The sequence below is a fragment of the Salminus brasiliensis genome, chromosome 10, assembly GCF_030463535.1.
Source record: "Salminus brasiliensis chromosome 10, fSalBra1.hap2, whole genome shotgun sequence".
Classification (NCBI taxonomy): domain Eukaryota; kingdom Metazoa; phylum Chordata; class Actinopteri; order Characiformes; family Bryconidae; genus Salminus; species Salminus brasiliensis.
Window position 1 is genome coordinate 18674368 of NC_132887.1, and position 22063 is coordinate 18696430.

General features: G+C 38.8%; 1 protein-coding gene across 1 annotated transcript; it reads right to left on the minus strand.

Annotated features, from left to right (window-relative positions):
* Positions 1-200: 200 nt before the first annotated feature.
* On the minus strand, positions 201-8918 carry mbip (MAP3K12 binding inhibitory protein 1). The gene is made up of 9 exons (XM_072690450.1): positions 8723-8918; positions 7050-7166; positions 6574-6804; positions 4303-4399; positions 3754-3819; positions 3480-3632; positions 3185-3282; positions 706-744; positions 201-591 (listed from the first exon to the last, which is right to left on the minus strand). Exons 1-9 carry the CDS (start codon positions 8870-8872, stop codon positions 484-486), a joined length of 1059 nt encoding a protein of 352 aa, XP_072546551.1. The 5' UTR covers positions 8873-8918; the 3' UTR covers positions 201-483.
* Between the last annotated feature and the right edge of the window lie 13145 nt (positions 8919-22063).

Sequence of the window (22063 nt, forward strand, 5' to 3'; positions counted from 1 at the left end):
GCTGCAAACGCTCTTTTGCCTGTGAACACTGTAGTTCTCCATTTTCTTTTTAAAACTCCAATTCCCTCTCTGCCTCCAAGAATAAAAGGACCTCCTCAAACTCAGCTCCAAGATAAAAAGACAGATATGTCAAGGATTATAGAAACATCCTGTGTATGTAGAGAAAGTGTTCAATGGGGGAAAAAAAGAAATAGTCAGAATACTTTACAGAAATTATGTATTTTACAAATATGAAAATGACAGCATGGTTTTCTTCTCTCAATTACCACATCAAAATAAACAGCGTTCGCCATTTTCAAATCTATAATTCAAACAACAACAACAAGACATCAAGCACACAGAACAGACACTGGTCCCCAGCAAAGGTGTACACTGACTTTGACAGAAGAGTTTTATAATGTGTGTGTGTGTGGAGTTATATGCAGAGTTTGTGTTTAAGTAGTGAAGGCCTTGCTCGTGACTGTGGTTATGCATGCGCATGTGTCAAAACGTAAACTCCCTCACGTCTGTGGACTGAAACTCACTCGCTCTCTTCAGCAAGGCAGTTTTAACTGCATTAATCTTTCCATCCAACTCAGTCAGACTGTAGCTCTAAAAGAAGGGGAAAAAAAGAAATGAAAAACATGAAGCAGTTTTTCTGTCTGCTCACACATTCATACATGCAAACCTGTCAAAGCTCTCTGCCAATACAATGCAAATACTCACCTGAGAAACCGAAGATTTCGGACGTTTGTGAGAATAACTCTGAAATGCAAAACAATGCTGGTTAAGATAAAGGTAGCTTAAAAAAGACTGAACAAAACCCCAAAATATTTATATGAATAACCTCTAGATGTTGTTTGATCTTGTAACAAACAGACAACTCAAGACTAGACCAAGAAAGACGTTCAGAAATATAACCAACTGCACATATGGTTGAATGTAAAAGTACGGGCACCCTTGATCTTTTTTTTTATTTTTTTTTTTTTTATTCAGAGGTAGTAACATCCTCTGTAACTAACACATTTTTGCAAATCCTATTGTGATGACACTCTGCAACCATGTGCTTTTCAAAGCAACTGTCTAAAATCTGAAAAGAAAAAACAATTAATGCCCACAAGGCAGGAAAAAAAAATTCAGCTTGCAGTTTCTACTTTGGAGAATGCTATAAAGGGGGACTATAGGGGGAAACTGTGGAAGTCCAAATGAGATCAGAAAGACCAAGACAACTCTGAGATAAAAAAAAGAAAGAAAGCAAAACCAAAACCCTTACATGACTGACAAGAACCAGAGTCAATGTTTATCCAAATTGAGAGTAGTGGTGCACCAGCCCACTGTGCAGCATTGCTTGCACACACAATCTACACTGAAGAAAATAATTTACCTGTGACCTCACCACAAAACTCAACATATGAAGTATGCAACAGAACACCTAGAGAAATGGGTGCTCTTTAGAAAAAAGTGCTGTGGACTGGGGAAATAATAATAATAAAATAATAATAATAAAATAACTCTTTTTGGAGGGAAACCCCCACAAATGTCCTACATAAAAAGAACATCTCGCTAACTGTAAAAAAGAGGGTGGATTTATCATGCTTTGGGATGTGTTGCTGCCAGTGGCATTGGCTATTTTACACAGGTGGAGGTAAGAATGTATTGCAGATCATATCTGTTAAAAGGCAGATGCAGGAAAGAGGATGGCTTCATAAACAGGATAATGATCTGAAACATCTCAAAAGTCAGCATGGACTACCTGAAGAGAAACAAACTGAGGGTTTTGGAATGGCTCTACAGTTCATAGACCTAAACATTGTGGGCAATTAGTTGATTAATCTTAAACAATATAATTTATGGGTTGTCTTGCATGCACAGCTAGAGCTAGAGGTTGTCTGCAAAGACATGAGGGAGAAATGGTTCTGTAAGGTGTCCAAACTTTTGCACAGGCCACATTGATGAACGTTTTATGTTTTAAGAGATAACCATGCATGAGCACAGCTTTATGTTACAAGAAACAACAACAATAAAAAACACAAAAATGTCATTTGTCCAAGGGTGCCCAAAGTTTTGCAGACAAATTCATGTATCGTTACACATTTAATACTATAGTGAAGCGATCGACATAACAGTCACTGCTAACTGACTGACTTTCATCAGCAGTAGCCAGGCAGGCCAGTCTCTGCACAGTACTGATTAGCACTGTGCAGAAGAGGCCATCAACATTCACTCTGACACCCAGTGTCCCCCTCATCTATTCTGTCTATCTCTTCTCTCATCAGCTACTAGCAACTCGGCTTAATTTCAGACACTTTTCAGGGTGGATATAAACACATTTGGGAACGAGATCAATTGGCCCCCACCACAACGGTTTAATTAATTCACTGGACTTGCTAAAAGCAATGGCACAAAGTAAAAAGATCAGCATATTTTACAGTGTACTCAATGCCCCACTTTATAGGCTCTACACACACACACACACACACTTACTAAAGGACATGGAAATCAGTAGCTCTCAGCTCAGCACTGAACTGAGTGAAGCCAGTGTGAGGAGGCGTAGAATGGTTCAAGAGCACTTACTCAGCTAACTTTGATGGGCTACAATCTGACATGGATAACAAATTCTGAAGAGAGGGGAAAAAATATCACTCATATCAGCTTTTAATGGCTTTGAAGAACTCTCCGGTTGACTGTCGTGAGTGGAGAGAAAAAATACACATAAGCCAAAAGTCTGCAGGATGGCAAGTATATGTATACTGTAAGAGAAAGAGTGGCACGCAGAAGCTAAAGTGGCCACGCACTTCAAAAGCCACTGGCATCAGGAAGCTGTTCTATTAATGCTAATGTAGGCAAAACCTCCAAAACATTGTCTTAACACACAAACTACAATATCTCGAGGTTTATGAAATACATCATTATCTTTTACTCTCATTTCCATAGGCTATCTGTTTTGGCTGGATAAACCAATGAAGTCATATAGGGTTTGATATATTAAGGGTCCTCCCATAATACTTGAGACATGTTTCATAATAACTACAATACAGCTACAGAAATCACGTCTAGTTTTCAAATGACTCCTTCCAAACAACTGATTTGAAACCTACACAGCTCCACAGTGCTGCAAGCCACTGAAGAATTCAATTTGTGTTTATTTTGTTCACCATATAACATACAAACACATCCTCTCCACTCCCCCTCTGCCACTACTCACCATGGAGTGGAAGTACTCCGGGGAAAGACCCTCAAGTTCCAGGATTCGATCCTCTAGCTTCTTTAGCCTCTGGTAAATGCTTTGAGGGACAGGACCCGCTAAAACGCAGGTATATTTTATTATATATATTATATTATTATTATAGTTACAGTGGATTTACTTTCAAGTAATTGTAAGTCTTTCTGAAACAACATGACAATATTTATGTATTTGTTTTTCTCAGGTTGAGGTGCATGCGGGCTATGACTTCTTTTATAAAATAAGAAAAAAAAATCTTCTTCTTGACCCCACTAACCTGCTGTTAACTTCAGGTGGGCCTCTATGTTGTGTAGCCGCTCTTCAATTGCGGGGTTTCCACAGTCTCTGCTGAACGAGCCTTGCTGCTGCTCCCCCTGCTCAGAGCGCCCCCCTCTGGTCTGGGGCCCATAAGTATTTACCACTCGCGTCACTGCATGGGCAAATAATGAAAGATAGCCTGCACATTCAAACAATTAGCACTTACTTGTAAAATAGCAACTTTTTGTTAGCTGTGGTTGACAGAATAAAGAGTGAAAAACAATGAGCCTGACCTTTGACATGACTCTTGAATCCAGGATATGGTGTGAAGACGGCATCTGTTCTAGCGCAACTGTTTTCTGTGGAGAATTAATGAACCATTTAAGAGACAGTTCATGAAGGAGAACAAAGATGGGTCACTCAGACCCCCCCACACCCCACCAACATTTACCTCTACAAAACATAATGAACAAAGTTGTTTTAAAATTGCCAACCTGTGATTGCTGTATGGCTCAATGGACTAGCCTATATGAATCATCTCAAGCTGGCAAATATGAATAGAGTGAGTCTTTATATGCCCTGGAAGACGGCATATCCAAAACATATATAGATTTTGCCTGTTCTTTGAGCTTTATGAAGAATCTAACAGCCAAGCTCCAATTTGCTCAGGCCAAAACTGGTCACATTATGGGGCTGCTGTCTTTCAGCCATCTCATTAAGTGTTGTCTGACCTCTTGCCAGTGGAAAATCAGCACTCTCCCAAACATTGGCAGTTACTCAGTGGACCTCCCACCTTTCCCCCTCCCCCCCACATCCCTCCTCTGGTGCCCTCCCATTCTCACCCTGATTGCAGTCGATCACATTGCAAAACTCCCGCACATTGTTTTCATTGATCTCCAGCTGTTTGCGCTCTATAAATGCAGATATCCTACGTTCAATCTGTGAGACAGAGAGCGCAAGAGAGAGAGAGAGTGTGTGAGAGAAACAAAACTGAGTGCCGAATTGATGAGCTATTGAGAGAAATCAATCCACACTCATCTTTTTGCTGTTTAGTGATAACGAGGAACAGAATGTTATGGGGGTTACATGAATAACAAGTGACAACAGTGGACATAATTATGCCAACTATCAAAACATTTTATACTCTCAGCTTTTCCAGACAGCAGAGATTGCCCTGGCCATTTGTTATAACGGTCATAAATAACTTTAAAAAAAAAACTAAAAAAAAACTAAACAAAAACAATATAAAAATAAAGGCCTCGTTGTCTTTCACCCACATGCAATTTCACAGAGTAATGAGCATCCACTTCATAATGCAGCAAGGGCCTGGACCTCTCTCAGGACTCTCCAACAGGGCCGCTATTCATTTCTCACTGAGGGAGAGCGAGTGCCGAGAGAGCACTCCATTCAGATTGGACTGAGCTACCTCCCAGACCCACAGCAAGAATCAGAATAATTCAGTCACCACATAGGAGACCACCTAGGGCTGATTAGATTTAGACAAGCAACAGGTATTGTTGAACAAATCAACCTTAACTGCTTTTGAACACAACGACACTTAACAGAGGAACACTGATTAAAATCAATAGTGTGTACAATTAAAGCTCCAAGAGAACAGATTTAGAATTTCATTGGTTTGAACCTTCATGATCTCTTTGTATAGCATCACACTTCATTTTACTGATGTATTTCAACTTGACGATGAAGTTATAATTCAGCTGAACTTTAACACAGCTAAAACAAATCCAGTTCAGATGAGCTGCCACCTACCCTACATGAGTTATGGCCACTGTTGTTGTTGTATATGGTTACTGTAACATCAACAGGCTCACTTAAAAATGTATTTTAAAGTAAAAAGTTTAACCTTTCTAGTTGTAACATTTTAAAACATACTTTTTTTTTTATTGATTTGCAAGAGCTGGTTAGACAGGTAATTGTTTTAGATTAATTAAATATTTTAATTATTTTATCCAACATTCTAGTCTAATTTCCAATCCACACACAATTGATAGGACTCCAACTATGACATGACGCTACCAGCACTGGGAGGGTCAAAGCGGTCATGTGCCTTCTTTAAGTCTGACCACGCACTGACTGGCATAACACTGAGTGGAGGATAGGGAGGGCCAGCCTACCTATCCAGTAAGAGGATTCCTGGTTGAGGTTCAGCAGTATAACAATAATACAGTATACCATGGTATGTCTGATGCGTCAAGAGAGCCACAGGGTGGGGGGCACTGTGGGAGCTCACTGGTTGTTGATATAATGTGTGTGTGTGGGGGGACTGATGCTTGGTGGATTGGTAGCCGAGCTAGCAAAGCAAAGACTAGCATAGCGAGCGGTCTACAGATCCAAAACCAAGGGGGGAAAAAAGAGCCTTGCGTCCTTTCAAAGCTCCTCTTTCCTGATACAGAACAGCTCAACATTTGCAGTTTTTGTCATTTGCAGTTTTTGTCAACATTTATTAAGTGCTTGATTTAAATCACTACTTGTAATATCATACACCACAACTTTTTGAGCCATTATGAAAAAAGTGGATACCATCCAAGTCTTAAAAACCTCCACCTTGGAGAGCATCCTCTAAAAGCTCATCAAAAACACAATTTTCATGTGGTCGGGTTGTTAAAAACTGGGAAAAAAATCATGTGGACTATCCTGTGCTATCCTGTGGACTAGCACCTCTATCAGCATTAGCAGGCCAGATAACTGGCAAGCAGAATTTAGCTGCACAGTTCAGACAAAAATGCAGCTAATTTCTGAAACCAGTGGCATTTACTGTATTTGCAAAATTACTGTAGTTTGCTAAAGTAACTACCACAATGCCACTATTTTTAACCCTTTTACCAGCAGTTTTTACCATTCTGAGTATTCAGCATGTTACTGTAACTCCCTATTTATTCTATCTTAAATCAAGCCATTTTTAAAAAAGGTGACCCCAGTGTTCCCAGATTTTTGGAATCCTGCCATCTGCATTTTTTAATATTTCAACAACAAAAAAGTAGTTGAAAAAAAAAGATAAGTCTGACTCTACCAACAAAGGTATTACATTGGAATGCCCTGTATTGTTCCTGATTGCTAATGTGCTACACATTATACATGAGATGGCATTTTACCTCAGCTTTGCCAGCTTTGATCTGAACACTGCTATCATCCATCTGGGCCTTTACTGAGTCTTTGGGGGCGGTGTGGTCTTGTGATGTGGTAGAATTGTGTCCTGAGTCAACTTCCATCTCTTGGTCTGATGTTGTTACCAACTCTTTGCTGGATTTCCCTGTCGTTTCCCTACTGGCTGAGGCAGACAGGCTCTCCAATTCCACAATTTGCTTCAGGTTTAAGGATATTAACTGAGAGGTAAAAACATACAAATGAATACATAAAAGGTTACAATAGGTAATCCATACCAAACCATGGCTGTATGATATTTAGGTGTAGGCTATATAATGTACAGTAATGGTAGGACTTGCTTGTTAGGTCAGTATATACATATAAAAATGTCCACTTTCTAATATAAGATCTTTATTCACTAATGTGTTCTTACTATTCTGTAATCTTATTCTTTTTCTGGAAATATGTCATCTGATGTATTTACCTGCAGCTTGGAGATGTGCTGTTGTAAACAGTTATACACATGAGATGGTTTCAAGTCAGAGACGTTAACAGCACTCACATTGGCAGTGAAGCTTAGCACTCCAGTGCATACTTTTAGCTGGAAAACAAGTAACAAAGAACATGACTATAATGCTAGACCCTGGTGGTACTGATAATATTCAATATTCAACCTTTTCCATTTATTTCCCAAGCAAATGTAACTTAGGTTGCTCTGTAACTTAGCTGCTCTGTACCAAAAGACTTACAAACCTGACACAGCTTTTTTGATTTAACTGTGTTCAGTTATTACAATAATATAAATGCCATAGTATTGTAAAAGTTAATCAGACATAAAACATTTCTGGGACATTTAATTACTATTTATTTTATTTAAATGTTCACAACAATCTAAAGCATTCCACATTTTACACTCCGAGAAAGGTTTGGGATACCACTAGGTAAAGTGCACAAAACAGAATTTAAAATACCATAGTGGGTAACAATATTACTTTCCCCTTGGTAGACTAGGGTTTAATTCTTTGGCCAGCCAAGCACACCAAGCTACACCAATAAGACTCCTTGGGCAAGACTACTAATGCTGCAATCTGTGTACCTGTGTAACATTATTTGTGGCACTACTAAATGCCACAAAGTGACAGCCATATAGCCATTGTCCATATAGTGTATATCTTTCCAAAAACAAGACCGTTATCAACAGAAACAGAAATAATAATAATAAAAAAAAGCACAGTGGGTAACAATATCACCATCCCCTTGGTAGACTAGGATTAAATTCCTTGGCCAGTCAAGCACAACAAGCTACACCAATAAGAGTCCCTGGGCAAGACTCCTAACGCTACAATCTGCGTACCTGTGTAACATTATTCAAGTAAAGCATTTAAGACCTATTATCTAGCAAGTGAAAATATCACATAGTATAATGCTATAGATAGCATACACAGAAATACTTAAAGGCGAATATATTATATATATATATATATATATATATATATATATATATATATATATATATACATATATATATATATAATAAATAAATAAACAACAACCTGACAATGATAATGGTGATTAATATATGTTTTTGTTGATAACACATCCACAATAATGAATTAGAAAAAAAATGTAGACAGAAAGAACATAAACCAATGTTATGTTTTGTTTTCGAGTAACAGCTTTTTAGAGACCTTTAAATGCTTCAGATGTTTGTTCCCCATCAATACTGTTAACAATGCTGACATGGTAGGGCTCTCCACTTATAGTTCACACGATTTATTTACATTGCAACAAATGAATTATAAAGTCATTTATAGGCCAGAAAACGGGAATTCAATTGAAAGATGTGTGGATTTCCACTGTATACTGTATACTGTATAGTGCACATCAGTGCTCACACTTGCAGAAACGCTGCAGCGGTGTTGAACAGAAACAGCTAATGGAGCACATGCAGCTAAATTAATGTTCATTTTCCAGTATGTCTCCAAACTCCCACACACAGAGAGTCTACACCCGAACTCCTGGCGTTGTTTATGTGTACCGATATGTCTGCATTTAACGCGAAAAGCGGCTGCACGTTGATAAACTCCGTTTAGCTCGAGCTCTGCGTTAAACCCCTTCATACGGGTCTAAACTAGAAAATACATCCGTATAACCAACCTCAGTCCCAAACTCTGTGACAGAATCGAGGAGAGAGGAGATGCACTCCCTGAAAGTGTTGTTAAACCCCTCGTTAGGACGCGATTGTCCGCTCTTGTTTTCTTGTTTACTTTCCTTGCCGGACTCCAGACCTGCTCCATTCGCCGCCATTGCACTTCCGTGTCTCTCCGCGCTGCTGATTGGTGGAAACGCGCTCTACTGCGTTACGACTCAACCGGAAGAGCCGACTGGGAGGCAGAGAGGGCGACTGAGAGGAGAAGAAAGCAGTCCGCCCAAGTTTAAAACTTTACCTAATAATAAATAACCAGAGGTGGGTCCTTTCCTGTTCTTTTAATCGGTTACATGAACTCAAGTAGCCATTTCATAGATTTATACTTTCCTGAGATTTTTCAAATGATGACACCGTTACTTCCACACAAATAACCTGGCCTGTGTTAATGAGAAGAGCAGAACACATTTCACTAACTTAATAAATAGAACTGTTTTTGTTATAATGTTATTATGTTGGTTAACTTCTATTGTTTTACTGATTTTAACATCGTTTTTGGAACCTTTAGGTAGTATTTTATTATTGACCAAACAGTACTAAAAAGAAGAATATGCTCATATGCTGATGGGCCTAGATGCTGAAAGTACTTGAGTATTTGACCTGCTACTTTTTTTCTCGCAATCAAGTTTTTTTTGGAAAGATATACATTATATGGAGAAAAGTGTTGGGACAACTACATAATACACCTACTGGAGCTCCTATATGGCCTCCTCTTTGCTGCTGTAACAGCGGGTTTAAAAACACTGCAGTTCTTGAGTTAACAGAGTAACAGAGCTTTTATGCACCATGCACTGTGTTGCTGTGGCACTTTTTCGCTTTTCCACTTATGGCATAAGTGAATTAAATGATTATGAGGCACGTCCTAATACTTTTATTATATATTATTATATATAACTTTCAATGGAAGTCAATGTAAAAATGTAAATGTAAAAAGATTTTATTCCAAGCAAGATTTTATTTTAAAGCAATTCTGTTGGTCCATTCACAGTGTAAAGAATATAAATAATATTAATAATAATAATAATAATAATAATAATGGAGATACAAGCTATTGCCCATATGTGTTTATATATATGTGTAGCATTAACCATTTAAGAATAACATTTTGACATTACAGTTTACTGATAAGCAGTTTCGTGACCAAGTGTGATCTACTCCCTTGTTATTTCATGACTAATTAAGGAGATAAAAAGTCTGGTGTTGATTCCAAGCACTGAAACTCATAATATGCAGTCCTTAAAATTGAGAATGCAAGTAAAAGAGGCCATTATTAGGCTGAAAAAAGAGAGACAGCAGACACTTTGACAATATGGTACATTTGTAGTAGCTCAGTAACACCAAAAGGACTGGAGGACCATGGAAGACAACTGGACAAGTGGATGATCGCAGAATTCTTTCCTTGGTGAAAAAAAGCCCTACTCAAGTCAAGGACACTTTCAAGGATGTAGGCTTATTATTGTCAAAGTCTACAATCGAGAGGCTCCTACATGAATTTAAAGTAAAATTATGTAGCAATTCTACCTTAAAACAAAGCTTCTGTTATTATTATGGTAATTTGTCTAATTAGGTTTAAGTCTATGGAAAATAGAGGGACTATTTAAATTATTTCCAAAATAAACTATAAAAGCAATATTGCAATATGCAATATTTTTGTCTTCAATTTAAAGCTAGAAGTCTACACTTCACATATTCATTGCTTCATTTCAAATCCACTGAATTGGCAAAATAACAAATAATGTGTCCCTGTTCAAATACAAAGGAACCTAATGTAAGTAGAAATGTTGTCTGGCGTTTTAGCCATTGATATAATATTGTATGCCAATTATTATTAACCTACTGCCCTCAATGATCTCATAATGTTCTAATCAGTGGTCTACAGTATTCAGCTTTCTGTTTGAATCATGTGATGACACTGCTTACCGTAGCTAATGACCTCCCCTGTCAACCAAGCATCATTGCTAAATAGGGTGAACTTGTGAACTGTGTCCATCAAGGTATCTTGACCTTTAACAGAGGGATTGATGAATTTGACACTGATTCAATATCGACCATGTCCAGTGTCACCCTTTTGGTGATGCTGTTAGATTCTGTTCCCTAAATCATCTGTTTTTTTCCCCCAAAGAACACTCTGAAAAGGCTGGTCCCCATTTATAGTAACACTGACTGTCAAACAAATGTGTAAGGACGTTAGGGATGGGAAGCTGGCCACAATGGTGTATTTTTCTGTGCTGAAGGACTGTGGGAAAATCTCCCTTGGCTATTCATACATTTTTTTCCTTCTTCTTTTCATATAATGAGGGGAGACTGATGAACGCAACAACAGGGGGAAAAAAGAACAATTGCCATCAACCACAAAGCTCTCAGTTCTGAACTCAGTTCTGAATGTTCTCTGGACAGGTTAATCATTTTAGGAAGGGTTTTGAGACAAACCTTTCAGCTCCGGTTCTTTCTGGGGTGCTGTTTAATTCATCCACTGTGGGGAAGGAACTGTAACACTTGACATCTTTTGACATTTTGCTGTTAGTGAATATTCCCACGCTGCAAGACAAGAACAAAGAAAACTTCTCATTTTAGTAACCAAGACAAGCAGCTTGGCTGAACCTTAGAACTCATGAACAGAACACGAATGCAGTTATGCAGTTCACTGTTTTCTTTTTTATTTATTGACAGTTGGTTGACATAGTTCTGTCATTGCTGCATATTAATAACTCATTATTGTTATTGTTACTAATTACCAAGTATTTTTGTGTACATTATTACATTTATTCAATCAGATAAGCTGAAGTCCAGCCCCCCCCCCCTCTTTTGTGTATGTTTTTACATTTATCCAATCAGATAAGCTGAAATCCATGCTCTCTCTCTCTCTCTTTTTCTCTCTCACACACACTCCCTCTTTCTTGTTAAAACCAGGATCGAGTTACAGTCAAATTACCAAAACTACACTTTTTTTAAACTTAATGTGCTGTAAAAGGTTCTTTAGGCGATTCCATAGAAGAACCCTATTTGGTTCCATGAAGTAGTGTTAAGAACCTTCACTTAATGTAAAGGTTCTTGGGCAATTTAAAGATCCTTCACTCTCACATCTCTTTCATAAACATAGTTCTTTATGGAGCAAAATGTGGTTCTTCTATGGCATCACTTAACCCTTTATAGCACTTTAATTTTTATTTATTTATTTATTACTATAGAATATTGAATAATCTTTCAATTGTAAAAATGTATGTATGTCATTTTGTACCAATTTCAAAATTTGTTTAAAAAGGTGCTTGGCTGTCTAAATTACATTCTATATGAATGTTATTAATATCAGTCCCTCTTGATTAGAGTGTAATCCATCGTGATCAATAAATATCGCCCTTACATCATCTTACACTCATTGCTGGTTTAGGCTGCACCCCCTTTCAGTTTCTAATTTAAATAATGTCGGCGTTGGTGTGGAAGTCAAGTTATCATTATTGAAGTCTGTATCGCAAATGTTTGAATGATACCCAATCAAATACCCAACTATTCCCTTTGTCTTTTAAGAAAAATATGCATGTGTTTCTATGATATAAGGATGCAAACTATGATAAGTAGTATGGACCAAGACAAAGTGGATGTGGTACAAGTGACAAACCTCTTAGGCCTCATTCATCAATATGCTCTTAAGAATTTGTTCTTGAGAAAAAGTCCTAACAAAAAGTGATTCATGGTGTGTTTTTAAAACACAAAATTGTTCACAGCTATACTCTTATAATGATTGATCCCAGTGTCCTTGCAAGTTTAACAAATTCCAAATAAGAAAACATTGGTGAATGTCAGAATCTGTGTGAAAACTGTGTAAGTTGATTTTAAGAACAAATTTCTTCTTAAGAATGATTTGTGAGTGAGTTTCCTCGCCTATAGTAACAGAATGGGGTGTTACCTGTTTAGAAACCTGCAGAATTGCAATTATTCCTCCACTAATGAATGTCAAATGAACTTTAAAGGAATTTTATTGAAAATCCATCTAATTTGTTCTTTCTTTTAGGGTGGGATTGTGAGGTGGCTTATAGATTCTAAGCATCACTAAGTTTTCTCCCTCCTTGTCTCATACCTCCCCCTCTGCCCCCACTCTTGGGTGACTGCACCTGTCACCTGGGGGCCCCTGCCTGCACTCAGGATCAATTTACATAACCTCATTTAGCAGTTCACAAATCAGAGCCATTAAGAGCTGCTAACAGGAACCAAGGGTTCTAATTTAGCCTGCCTTTCACAGTGGGAAAATTGGGCAGCTCAGGCCTACAAATAAAGACTCAGGTCTTGGCTTTGATTGTTGATTGTGATGGTAAATGTACGGGTGATTAGAGCAGATTTTCCCCTTTATTGATTTCCTGCCAAAACACAGCATGCCATGGTCCTGTACTGGGAAGCTAACAGGGCTTGGGAGGGGGACATGGGTTTATGGGAAGTAATGTGTTCTAGAAGCAAAAACGAGTCCGCTCACCTCCATTTTGAGGTGGAGGGGGGAAATTGTGCAATTTTTTTTAAAGAGATAGGGAGTTCAGATGGAGGAATTAATAGGATATTTTAAGGTAGATATACATTAAAAGGATCACATTGATCCAATGAATCATTGTCTGTCAGTGTGAGTAAATATAGCAATGTTATTCTTGCCACTGCTGTTAAACTGTGCTCTTGAGCAGCACAGGTAGCAAAAATAACACCATTTAGCATTAGATTAGTGTTCTAAGATGCTGTAATGATGTATAATGCAAAAGACCTCTTTAGATCGACATAGATTGGAAATAGTTTTGTGTCAAAAATGTCCTGTAATCATAGCAGAACTGCTAGTCCCATCAAAAGTATGTTTATTTTGGGACATTTTGTGATGGAGGCGTTACCCTTGACCTCATTCATGTTTCGAATACAGATCTGCAGCATTGCCTCCTGCTGGACATTGATCATTTGTATAATATATCTTTCTCTCAAAGGATCAATAAAGTGCAATTTCATCTGCAGTATTTCTCAGTGAGGGTGAAGAGTATTCAATTGTAAATCCATTTATACTGTAACTGAAGCTGGACAGAGCATTAAATGATTAGAATCTGTTTTTGTTCACTTCTGTCCTACTCTAGTCCTACTGGTTGTTCCAGTTTGTCTTCATCCCACCACATAAAGGTTTTTACAGAGAATAACTATACAGTCACGTGAACCATTTCCTTTAACCTCTTTTGTTTACCATTAGCCAAATGAATTTAAGTGTGTCATTACGTAGCTGATGTCAAGTGCTCAGAATGACTCTCAAACTGACTCTCAATCGGTTGTGAATTTGGCAAAGATTAGCTCACAATAAAAGGGCTGATTCAAGTTCACACGTTGCCTGCCAAACTTGTTTGTATGGAGGTGGTTGTTGCTCTATGGGCATACATGTCCGATTAGCTGGGCAATCAGGAACCCACATAACTGTGCACTGGTTTGGTAGAAATGTTAGCTCATTAGGTCATTTGACCTTGCTACAAAGTGGCAACAAAGTCAGTTTGGACTGAACATTTCTATCCATAATTTAAGCTTTAAGATGTAAACAAACTCATTCAGTGTTTTTGGCTAAAGGCACAATTCTAAAGAAACGCACCACTTTACAGAATATACAGAGTATGTTCACAACAGAGGTGGTACAAACTATCTGGAGTTTCTACAGCTCACCTCTCAGAAAGTTATTACACTAAATGTTTGGGAATTTGTTCCTTGATGCAAGAGGTACTGATTAGCTAAATGTTTTGACATTCAGGGGGAAAAAACACAGGTACAGGGAATGTACTTTACCCCCAACCTGAACCCTAGGTATATTTTAGTTAGTTCTAAGGTAGAAACCCCATTAATACTTAAAAACCGTTTAGTTTATCCCATTTTGTGGTGTCACCCAAGGTCATGTTTTAGGGTAAAATAGATGCTAATTGTGGCAGTAGTATCGTTATGGCCATGAAGAACCGAAGTGTGTGTCTGTGTAAAAGGTAAAATGGCTTGAATTAGTACAGGTACACTAAATTGACGTTCTTTTTCACAACATAAAACATCTTAGATCGTTAAATGTACTTTTTAAATAGAAAAATAAAGTATAGAACATTATTTGTACTTGTTTTGTATTTTGTACTGTTGTGCATTGTTTTGTTTTGTTTTAATGAAAAATAAAAATAAAATATATCTTAGTAAATATCCAGGCCGATTTGTGGTCAAAATAAGCTGTCAGTCTTTGCTTTTTGAAACGCAGTGAAACAAACAGACTGTTGTTGCTTTCGCGATAGCATCCATGTTAAATTGGCTTTAATGAACATGTAATTGCTTGGGATGGACTCGGCGGTCTCAAAGCAAACACAGGCTGAAATTGATTTGCATTCCCACTTTTTGTGCGCGGTTCGTCATTGTCCAGGCGCGCTATTGATCGGCTCCAGTGTATCGCCCTGCATGTGTTTCCCTTCATTAACAGATAACGGGTTACTGATGACTGCCATTCCCGGCTCTAATGCGGCCTAATGTCTACTTTGTTCTCGTGTCATGTCGGAGGGCAGTCGCAGTAATGAGTAGGTGGGTGGGCTGTGTTTTGCCCATCAGTGCTGCAGGCATTTAGTCTGCTGCTTCCAAGGGGATCTGCGGAGGGGTTAGAATAGCAGGACCTCTAGGGTCTGGCTAAGTAAGGACTGGCGATTGCTGGCCCTTGCAGGCACACAATAAAGGACATACAGAACACAGAAAAAGAAAACAGGACACTAGATAATGTATCACTCTTGTTGAGTTTCTTAGCGTGATTTTTCTTTAATGTGTATGTATTCACATTTTCTGCATTTAAGATATGTCTGTGTTGGTATATTTACGGAGCACATAAGGAGACTTGGTGGCTATTTTGAACAATGTTTATATTGAGGCCAAGAGATAACATATTGAGGTCATTCGATAATTTATTGAGGCATCAAGATAATATGTTGAAGCTGCGAAATAATACAATAAGTATGTACAAAATGTATGTTGTGGCCACTACAAAAGTCTTTAATTGCCTCAAAATGTTATCTCATGGCCACACTTTATTAAAGACCACCATGTCTCCCTAGGGGCTTTGTGAATATTGGCATGGGCAATTGCATTTAGTGCATCCCTAAATGAAAGAGACTCCTTTGTAATGTAGTTGGTAATGACAAAAATGCAGTAGTCTAATGTGTAATTTAGGACTGAAGGATACTTCAGTTTTTAGACGTATATGAAATCCTAGAAAGTGAGATTGCTTAATATTTAATCTCGAAATGTCACATAAGATATGTTTTACTCAGTTGAAGATTTGGTATTGAGGCTAACTTCTGTGTGTGTGCGCGTGTGTATGTGTCTGTGTGTTTGGCGTGGGCGAGGGGTATCTATTAGACTAGTAAAATAGAAGCATTTGATTTTGCATGCAGTTGTGAATATCCCGGAAACAGTACCAATCAGGGGGGACTCTAATGACGAGCGTTCACCCTGATTTCCTTTGCCTCCGAGTTGTGAATGGAGCGTGGAAATGATAAATGATACGACATACGTGCAATTGCCTGCGTAATACAATGGTCACACAACGGCGAGCCTCCGCGCTGCACAGAGGGAATTGCATGTTAGCTAATTGTTAATTTGGGCGACTTCGCGCTGGCTAATTGTGGCGGCTCCGCCAAGCCATTTGCATGATGGACTTGCCACCTGCCTCGACGCGCGACAGCCCGCTGCCCAGGCAAACTATATAATTACTGAACAGCAGTGGGGCAATTTTGACTGCCGTTCCCTTTGTGTCAGATGAATTCTTCCTAATGACATATTTTATTAGGGGGCAAATAGCATACCTCCTCTTGGTTCTGCAGAAAAAGGCATCATCTCAACAGGTCTTAATGTTAAGCCAGGCACACAGCAAAGCCGGCAGCGTCTCTGGCTGTCTCGCGTTCTTGTAGGGATCCTAATGTGGCCTATTTATTGTCCCTACCTATTTATGTCGCAGCTCAAATGATGTATTGGTCAAACATGTATTTAAAGTGATTTCCCTTTCTGAAATCACCGGGCTGGTATGTGCGGGTTTATGTGGAACAAAATCCCTTGATTGTGTACTTAGATGAGCTCGGGTCTTATTAGAGATTCAGTTTTGCATTATTAGATGGCCATTCACATTGGGGTCTTGGTTTAAGAGAGCGGGCTTCATCATGATAGACTGCTGACTTGACACACAGCGATTTACTTATTTATTTACATCCAGGGTGAATATCTGACAGATATACACAGTTCTAATTTAAATGTAAATGTATACGTTATGTTAACACAGTTGTTTAAGTACTGGTGCTGCTGTAGACTGGTAAATGACCATTACCGAATGTACACTTAAAAATAACGGTTCTGCAAAGGGTTGTTTAAGCGATGCCATAAGAACCACGTTTGTAATGAAATCTGTAAAGGTGAAGAACCATGTATTAATTTAAAGTAAGGGTTCTTTACCAACAATAAAGTTCTTCATACTTACACATCTCTAATAAACCTGGGTCTTGCATGAAATCGTTCAAACTCAAACTATGTGTAGCACTGTTAAAAGGTTGAAAATGTTTGCATTAGTAAAAAAAAACACAGCACACCTGTGCAGCCAACTGAAGGCTTTCATCGCTGCCAGTACTGATACTTCTCTGTAGTTCAGTAAGCTCACTTTCAGCCTGATTTAGACCAATTAAGTTAAACCCGAAATACACCCTGTGCTAATAGAGTTTCCTTTTGCTAACAAGCGTTAGTAAACCGCCAGTGTTTAAGTGACAAAAAAGTTGATCAAAAAAGCAGCAAGTGAGGTGATTACACGCTATTTAGCAAGGGACCCGGTGTTAACACGGTTAGTGATGGTTCGGTGACCACCAAAGGACTCCCGCTGGTACAGTACAAGAACGGGGAAGAGGACCACTTGTCTGCTTGGCGTTTGAGCTCACGCGTAAAGGCATGAACAAATATGAGTTTAGAGTGGATGAGAATGAAAGCAGAATAAAAACTGTGCATTTTATTTTAGCTCTACAGCTTGCAATGGCCATCACCGCAAGTGGGCTAAATGCGATATGTTGCTACATTGTGAATTAATAGAAGTCTGCTTTACTTTTGAACTCTATCTGACCTGAATCTGTGAGACACAATTTTTTATATTTTCCTAAACACTGTGTGTTTTTTGGCATCGTCGACACTGTCACACGACCAATGCTCAGTTGTCAACTAAAAGTGCGCAAAGGCTGAACTCCAATACAGACTTCAAGAGGAATTGATGGAACTGAAGGGTGCGCCCTATGTTTACTGCCCAAGGGATGTATGACTTAATAACGCGCGTGGAAATCAGTTTACGAATCTTTCTCCACTCCGTCACTAAAAATAAAGCATAAAGACGTGTAGGCCGAACGACTGTGCAATTTACAAGCACTTGCGGTGCAGATCTATCCATTTGAAATGTGGATTTAACATTTGTAGCCATTAAAAGAATCATTTTCTCTGAAGAGAAACAAAAACCGAAAGCAATAAAGAAAAAGGGGAGGTATGAAAATGCGGGTTTTTGTTCATCGGGTGGAAAAAGGCTCCATTCAGATAGCACTGAATGCGCTGCATTTCACTGCTGCCACAATTACACTGAAAGGTCAAGTATTACAGCATCTCGTGTTCCGCTTTGCATGCTAAGTATTTCTCCTCGCAAATGACCCGCTTGTGCGCGCACAGTACAATAGACTGAAGAAGCAGACGCTGGACAATTAAAGATTTTTTGCTTCTAGTTGACAGTAAGATTTACCAAAAGGATGTGATTGCAGGTGATGCATAATTGTGCAATTTGTGATGCACATTTTGGAGAGGAGATACAGAAGCAAAACATATCTCTTCTGTTCATTGACTGATTTTTCTTTATCTAGCTTTTACGGACTCCAACGCGAAAGTTAGAGGCAGTGAAGGAAATAAATGCATGTAGCTGAGCAGCCCTGTACCAGAAGTGTAATCACACTCAGAGGCTGCATCCCACTGTCGTGAAGTACCACCGTTGTATTTTAAGCACTCTATTAACCTAGTATAGTCATGATAGATTAGTTAAAAGTGATTTCGATTTTAATCATGGGCCACCAGTCGTTTGTGCAGCTTGTTTGACAATAAGTGACCTAGAGGATCACATGCAATCAAATCCAAAGTAACTTACCCCATATTTGCATGTAAACGAAGTGTGTGTAGTTTTGTTTAAATTGATGGAGGTCTGACAGCACTGATTATTGCAGAAAGCCTTCGTATACTTCATATACTGTGTGTGTTTGTCACACTTCCATGGTTTATGGATTAAATCACGCTTTATCAAATTTCCTAAAGTATTAGATCCACGTACTTTGTGCTGATTTTCGTACCGTTTATGGAAATACTGCTTAATTGTAACCTACCCGCTTTCATGGCCTTTGAAACCTTCCTTTTACCACTACATCAGTAGCTATTTCTTTGTATCTATACCATTTAAATTCACGTTTTAGGATCTGATTTTACAGACAAATCGATTCCAGTAGAAATACATTTAACATAGCTATTTTAAAAACGTCCTGCCTGAAAGTATAGCTGGTTGCGAGAGTTTTCAGCACCTCGGACAGCGCACAAAACAGCGTCCGACGCGTCAATAACTTTCAGGCAATAACTTATAGGCTTCAACCATCATAGACCAAAACTACCAGCTAATGATTTTAAAATACTAGGGTTCTTCTGGTTTTCGAAATGGGCCGCCCAGCCACAAGTCGGTGTAATGGAAGTTTTTTTTTTTTTGTCAGTGATGCGTTCGTTATACATACCCTAACGGCGTTTGCACATGTAACAGATTTAAATGTATGTTATCAGTAGTCAACACTCTCACTGTTCATTTTCAGTGTATGATTCATCACCAGACACATCGCTTCACTGGCACATCACGTAAAAGAGTCAACATGTCTGATGTTGACTCTTTTACGTGATGTGCCAGTACAAGATGATACAAGATGTACAGTAAACATAAGGTAAGAACAGCGTATGATCTGATTAAGAGTTTAGCATTCTGTATTTGGAAATACGAGGCCGAACAGCAGATTCCTTAGTGTTAATTAACATCGTTAGTGTTTAACACTGGGAATTTGCTGTGTACCTCAGAACATGGCCCTCGTGATCACCACAGATGGACTAATATGTATTCAATGCATTTCTTCTTTGATTACAAATACTCGTCGTTGGCCAGCCCTTCGCGTCTTAGCAGGTGGTCTTTTAGGCCTGGTAGTCACACAACATTAAGCCTAATGGCAAAAACTGATCATGGACGGTTACAAAGGTCTACTTCCCGCTTACCCGCTTGAGGGTAAAGCAGAAGAGCAAAGCTCGTGACAACCTAACTCTCACATGATTGCGCTGAGATTAGGGTCTAATTGAAGGGCGTAACTGAGACCTTTGCTCATAAAGCCGCCAGGACTGTCCGTAGTTGTACATCGCATGTGTTGAAAGACAGCGATGAGAGCGCACACGCTTCCATCGAGTTATTCTCAAAAGCGACAAGTTTCACACAAAGACCACACACCGAGCTTCAGACATGTAAATGTAATCTGCAGTCTTTCAAAGCGGATTCAATAACAAAAAAGTCCCCAGCAAAACCTAATAGAATCTCTGGGCGCATCCGGATTAAGGTGGAAAATGGGTGCCTTTGCACACAGAATTAAAGCGAAACTCCTCGTTTTTGCAAGTGAACGTGGTTTATGTTTGATATATTTGGTTACCCATCAGACTGAGATTCAGCAAGTGTAATGTAAGTGGGCGTCATCACTTCGTCGCTTTTCATCCGCATTTTCTCCAAATGGTTGCTTTATTAAATTCTATCCAATAAACGTTCATGCGTCTCTGTTGCCTGTTTCATTTATATTGCAGCGCTGCAAGGGTCAGATGAGTGATGTGTGTGTGTGTGTGTGTGTGTGTGTGTGTGTGTGTGTGTGTGTGTGTGTGTGAATAACCATTACATCAAGTGAAGCTTCTTTAAACCTGTTCGCTCTCTTTCAATCACTTTTACGAGCATGGTTATTTTGGGAACCAAACTTGTTTTTTCTGTGCCATCGCTCAAATAACCATTTCTAGCACATTTAAAAAAAAATTTTTTAAAGTGTACAAGGGCTGTCAACAGTAGCAATAACTGTCCATAAAATGATACATGTTTAAATATATATAATCTATCGAAACAGAATGATTGGCAGGGTAAAATACTTTGTATTAACTATCCTTTACTGACTACTGCATAATTAAGAACGATATCATGTTTTTTTTTAAAAGCACAATAACAGATCATTTAATATCAGCTCTAAATAAAAAGACAGTTTCCTAGAGCCAGGACGGTGGGATATTTGGCATGAACGACGAAACGAACTGTTGATTTAAAGTGAACCGGCTGATTTAACGATCCTGCATCCAAAAAAATTGCGCCATTACAATCAGCGACGCATTAAAATCGCTAGTGGCACAAGGTCGTTGCGACTAGCTGGGCCCCGTGCTCCTCACAAATTCCTTCATCAGGGCAGCTTCTGGATTTAGACACATAAGAATAGTTTAGAGAGCCGGAATAATACGCCTTAATGGACGCGTAGTGTTAGAGCTTATAACTGTTCCTGGATTTCCTCCACTACATTCCGCTTGTGTTGGACTTATCTCCCTCCTAAAACCTGGGGAGCCGCCGCACTCATTTTTAGTGTACCGAGTTTCTCCATATAAAAGAATCGAAGGCATTAACCTCTCTAAAAAGCCATTTAAATGCAAGCACAATAAGCTGTCAACAAACAAGCCGCCAGGTGGAATAAACAGCTGCCAACATTCAGTCCAAATGGGTGCCAGAACAGAATGGAAAAAGGGAAAACTCCAATCCCTCACTACACATTCGGCGCCGCGCCTACATCCACTACACATACTTTAAAAGAATTTGCATTTATCAGCTGTCCTTCTCATTTTACCCAACGTGAACCTAATGTGCAAATGCACCAGATGCGCTGACATTCACTAATGAGCTGTCAAGAAATGTAAACATCTTTTTTAACCGGCTAATTCAAACAAGCTATTACAGAAACAATACAATTATTGTATTCGTAAGACTAAATGAGTTTACCTTTATCCTCGTAAAAATAAGCCTGAGGTGGCGTGATTCAAACTATGGTGCTTTTGCATGTATGGGTTTCAGTTACAGCTTTGATTGAAAACCCAAAGCAGTTTAGTTTAGAAGGAAACTGAGCTTCACTCAAAATTAGTTTTAAACATTCTCTACTTACTTGAACTTCGTTTTTCCTATTTAATAAGTGGCG

Coding starts and splice junctions, on each gene's coding strand:
- mbip (XM_072690450.1), bottom strand. CDS start 8,872: ATGGCGGCGAATGGAGCAGGTCTGGAGTCCGGCAAGGAAAGTAAACAA. Junction 6,805..7,049: donor AGCACATCTCCAAGCTGCAG/GTAAATACATCA, acceptor TTTACCTCTCAG/TTAATATCCTTAAACCTGAA. Junction 3,283..3,479: donor CCACCTGAAGTTAACAGCAG/GTTAGTGGGGTC, acceptor CCTGCGTTTTAG/CGGGTCCTGTCCCTCAAAGC.